Source organism: Penaeus vannamei, chromosome 17 (genome assembly GCF_042767895.1).
Source record: "Penaeus vannamei isolate JL-2024 chromosome 17, ASM4276789v1, whole genome shotgun sequence".
In the NCBI taxonomy this organism is placed as follows: domain Eukaryota; kingdom Metazoa; phylum Arthropoda; class Malacostraca; order Decapoda; family Penaeidae; genus Penaeus; species Penaeus vannamei.
In genome coordinates, this window is record NC_091565.1 from 18,005,076 (window position 1) to 18,010,075 (window position 5,000).

Here is a 5,000-nt window from a genome sequence, read left to right on the forward strand (position 1 = left end):
TGGATAAACTTGACATTTGCCAGAGATTCTGCAGCTAGTTCAATGGCCTGGTTGAAACCATTCTCTCCTCCATATGAAACATCTACCAACTTTATCACCTTGGATTGTAACCTCTGTAATAACAATAAAAGCAATTAACCCACCCGCGCCGGGGTACATTTTGTAGCCCAAATTTAAAAAATCCGGGAAGCTACAAAATCGGCGGGCGGAGCTTCCCCGGAGTCTGTCCGCCCGCCCGGCCGCCCGCCTCTTTTGCCGCGGAGCACGGCTCCGAGACAGCAACGCACTGGCGGGCAGCCCGAAACTGTTTATTTTTTCCTTGTGTCTCATATATGTGACACCCGGGACGAATGGGTTAAGCATGGACATTATGAGTTATATAGTATCTGATCAATTGTATTTACAGCAAAAAAGTAAATTTCATATTACAAATATAGTCGCACCTATACAATTACTGAACAAAAATGGACACTACCATGCAAACACACAAAACGAAAACCTGACAACTGGAAGAGAATAAAAATGACATCCTGAATTCTGCAAGAGTTCCTTATCGGACATGGTATAATTTGAAACTTATTTAATTTCTGAATGAGGAACTCTGAATTTGGAAGATTATGTTTTTACTTTGCTGCTCCTATTGTGGCAGTCCTTCATGTCTCTCTCTCTCTCTCCCTCTCTCACCATCACATGCACACATGCTCAATAACTCACTCACTTACTCATGCCTGAATGCACCCACACTCCCACACTTCTCCCCTAAGCACATAATTCAAATCACCTAGGCACATATAACCAAAGACAAAAAACCTATAAGCTGTTTAAATAATTGAATGAACTTTTACTTTGTATTGTCCATAAAATGTTTAAAGATGGATAACTTACCGGATCAAACATATCTGACTGTGAGAGTTCAGTCTTGAAATCTGCAGACCCCGCTAATACCAACCCTGCAATATTGGGCTTGTCGTTGGAGATGAAAAGTTGCACTGCAGTCTCTGCCACCTGAACAAGACAATGCATTTTAACAAAATTATTTGGGTGCCTCAAAATTGAATCCCACATTCCCCAACATTTATATATGATACACCTTTCAAGTAAACCTTTAGGCTGAAAAAATCAAACAATGTAAGGAATATCAGTTGATACAATTTTTTTTTTTACATTTCCTTTCTCAATCTTAACAAATAAAAGAACGTTAAAGATAATCTTACGTAACATCTCAATTTTTGGTGAAAACATATTAGATAGGTAAAAAGACAACCTGTAACCTTACAATTTCTCCAAATAATTCTGATAATTCTAGGCAATATAGGTAACTATCCCTTTTTCCTAAGCACATAATGGAAAAATATGCAAATGTGAAGAGCTTAGTTCCATAATGAAAATCTAAATTGGGATCCATGTATGGTTTTCTCATACTGCATTTTTAGTCTCTGCAGAAGCTGACACCACCCAGGTACTGTCCAGCTGCAATCTCCGTCTCCAGAGGAAATGCACAACCGACGTCGCCTTAAGTAGGGACCCATAATCATCAACTTTCCACAGTGCAGGTGGCACACAAAAAGAAGTTAGTGGAAAGAAATACGAATGTGAATCAAAACAGGAACAAGCTTATTCTAGTTAGACTCATCTTGAAAACTAAATGGTAAGCTTAAAGTACTTTCATAATCTTAAATCAACATCTAATTTACTTGTAAACTACCTTTCATAGTCTACTGAATTAAGAATTCCCAGTAAGCAGATGATGCTTTCAATCTCCTGTTCATGTAAAAAACACAAATCTACTTTGCAACAAGGCAAGTCAAATAGAAAGGGAGATGATATAAACCTCATACTAAGAGATACAAGAATAAATACAAGGGATCTTACCTTTCTCACATAGTTGTGCCGCTTCTCCATTCGTAAACGTGCAAAACGTAGTGCAGACTGACCACCACGACCTGTTGGGGCATAGTTTTTAATATTGTATAAAGAACTTATTCACTCATTCCAATATCAACCCCTACAATCAGGGTCATATGACCGTCCCATCATGGAAATATTTGGGTCGAGGGCCATCATTAGACAAAATGGCAGTGGGCCGGGTGGCACAACCTTGCTATCATGAGTGTAAGCCAGGGTGATTGAAAAGACTCCCCAAAATACAGTGTGAGTGTGGTTAAACTCATTTGGCGCTTAGAAGGTGGCTTTTGCATTATCCCCATTGATAAATGAATGTGGAATGTAATGTACATAAGCCATGACTGGGAGAGTGCTGGCTCCATAGAGGACACTTTTTCCATGCTCAGCATAGTATTTCTGGCCACTGTGACTGGCAGCACAGGTTGTATTAAGGAAATTTGAAGAAAAAAAAAAAAAAAAAAAAAAAAAAAGATATGAGACACAAATAAGCAAAGGTTACTTCATTTTTTCCCCACTGAGTTATGTACTACATAGTGATGATATGGAGTCTGCGCCAGGAAATTAATCTATTCCCATCTGGATAAAGCAAACCAAGGCATATACGGAATTTGGAAAATGGCAAAAAAGCTAAAAATGTTTACACAAAATAAATGCAAAGGGGAGGCAAAGAGTCTTATCACCACTCACAAGCGTTCCTGCGTGACTGGGCTTTGCGCCGCACACCCGGGGTATTGGCCACTTATGTAACCCATTGCCAGTACGTTCGGCATGTGATTTCCATGACATAAAAATCCAATAGGTTAAGAATACAAATGGAAGCTACATTTCTCTTTATAGAGTTAAACCTTTGCATTGTATAATAATGAATAACAACTTATAATTCACTAAAAATGACCAGATGCAATAGAGTATGTGCATTGCTTTATCTGTTCTTTATACTCTATATTGTAGGGAAATTAGTTCAACATTTAAGAGGACTTTCAAAAACAGATTTTTGCAATGTTGCTTCCAATCCTTATCTAACAGCCATAACCATAAAGGATTCATTTCGAAATATTCTATCACATACATCTTAAATGGTACAGTGAATTTCGTGGATGGCCATATTAAAAAGAATACTTAAAGTTTATTTTATATTTCATCACTGCACAGCTGCCTAACATACATAATTAACTGCCATTATTATTAGAAAAAACAGAAGATGACACGCTGATATGTTGAACAACAAATCCTATAAAGGTAGGATTAACTACTAAACAGCAGTTCACATGTAAAGACATGGGGTTAACAAACAATTTCCTGTTTCACCATAAGAGTATGTCAGATTTATGAAGAATAGTGCAGCAGGCACTTCCACCAGCTATATGCACCTGAAGGTGCATATAGGAAGCCAAAGTATCAGGAAATTAGTGTAAATAGTAGGATCATTCTGACTGATTTGTACCAGTGGGTTAAACAACAATAAAAATGAAAAGAACAAAAAGAATATTTTCTAACCGTGTTTCTTCGGCAGATCAACAGTGAATTTGTGTAGAACCTCTCGCGTGTTGCCTTGCAATGTGCCAAAAAGTGCTCCGTTACCATCCATAACAATGAAGCCAAATTTGTTGTCATCTGCCAACAATGCAGAAAGAGCCTCTGTGTGGAACTGAAAATGTAATTTTTCATTAAAGATGACTTCCCATAAGATTCAAAACCAGAATTATTTAAACTCCTACAGTAATTCCAAAGAGAATGTATACTTATCATTCTTCATAACACTCCAATCCCTATTAGTGTGAGGTATTCATTTTAAGTCTAAATAAGCAGCCTGGTCATGGTTCTGAAAACTAAAATGAAGCTAATCTAAGTAATTTGCTATTTCATGAGGAAGTGAATTTACAACACCCTCTTTATCTGCTCACCTTATTGTCACATAGGTACAAAGATGTGTTGATTGGTTTAAAAGGTTCAAAATCTATGTTGACTTTCTTCTCCTTTCCTTCCTCTGTGACAATGGTACCGCAGTAAATCACCAAGCCATTGGGCGGAACTGAGATGGAAACAAAGTTGAAATTTGAAAGAAATTCTTTAAAAAATCAGTAACAAAATCATCAAAAGAAAGAAATCAAAAGCATATCTAATAGCCAAAAGTATTATATAGATACCTTCAAGTAAAATAATGGAAAAAAGGCTTATAAAAGACACTAAGAAAAAAATAATAAAGGTTCATATAACAATATTATGCACCTTTAGTGTAGAGTTTGAGCCTCTGCTGTACAGATGTGATAGCGGACAAGACTGATAGTCTGTTTACTCGAGATTTGATGTTGGACGCTGTACCAAATTCATCTGCCAACATCTTGCTTACTCGGGCAATCTGATCCTTTGGGGGGATGATTAAGGAAATCATAGAAGTGCCATTCCTGAAAAACAAAGAGATATATTCAATATTTTGCAATTGAAAATATATTATTCTAAATACAGATAATCATATCAATTATGCAGTTGCACATATATTCATAATAGTAAAAATAAACAATGATCATCTATTAATAACAGATATACACAAAAAATTATATATATTCATATCAACCAAACATTTCAAAATTGTCACAAGTCCAAAACTCATATGTAAAAATCAACCAACATCCAAAATGGACTCACCCCCTGGCCATTTCCAGACTCTTGATTAGTTTCTTGATCTTCCAGATCTCGACATTTCGGTCCGCACTGGACTCATCCTGACTGTAACCCTGGGTGGCCATGGCGCCGCTGCTGTTTCTGCTTGCTCTCTGCCCGCCAACTTTTCAGTTCTTTGTTTCTGCAATGGCAAAAAATTTCTAAAGTTCATAATACTGTGAATTGAATAAGGAAACAGATTATCATGAGTATTGTGTTATATAAGTTTTATGTATTCTCACTTTTTAACAAACTTAATGCCTTCATTTATTTCTTCTGGCACATTATGATGCAACAATTTTGGAGAAGCCAATATTTGATGCCAAAAGTTAGGGGACCATAAAAACCAAAATATCATGAAAAAGTTGAAAAACTAAAAAATTTAGGGGAAAAAAAGCAAAAATTGCTTGATCAAATGGCAACATTTTCCGAAG

At 36.6% G+C, this 5,000-nt stretch overlaps 1 protein-coding gene across 4 annotated transcripts in view; it reads right to left on the reverse strand.

The window, feature by feature from the left end:
• eRF1 (eukaryotic release factor 1) overlaps nt 1-5,000 on the reverse strand; it is a 27,018-nt gene that overhangs the window by 14,014 nt on the left and 8,004 nt on the right. For all 4 annotated transcript variants that reach the window (XM_027375042.2, XM_027375040.2, XM_070131997.1 and 1 more), the window contains exons 2-8: nt 4,552-4,708; nt 4,135-4,310; nt 3,810-3,937; nt 3,403-3,553; nt 1,873-1,943; nt 886-1,005; nt 1-113 (exon numbers count right to left, since the gene is read on the reverse strand). The exon at nt 1-113 is cut by the window's left edge and continues 17 nt beyond it. In XM_027375042.2, the coding sequence (XP_027230843.1) occupies nt 1-113; nt 886-1,005; nt 1,873-1,943; nt 3,403-3,553; nt 3,810-3,937; nt 4,135-4,310; nt 4,552-4,652 (860 nt within the window). In that variant the 5' untranslated portion in view covers nt 4,653-4,708. The remainder of the gene's footprint in view (nt 114-885; nt 1,006-1,872; nt 1,944-3,402; nt 3,554-3,809; nt 3,938-4,134; nt 4,311-4,551; nt 4,709-5,000) is intronic.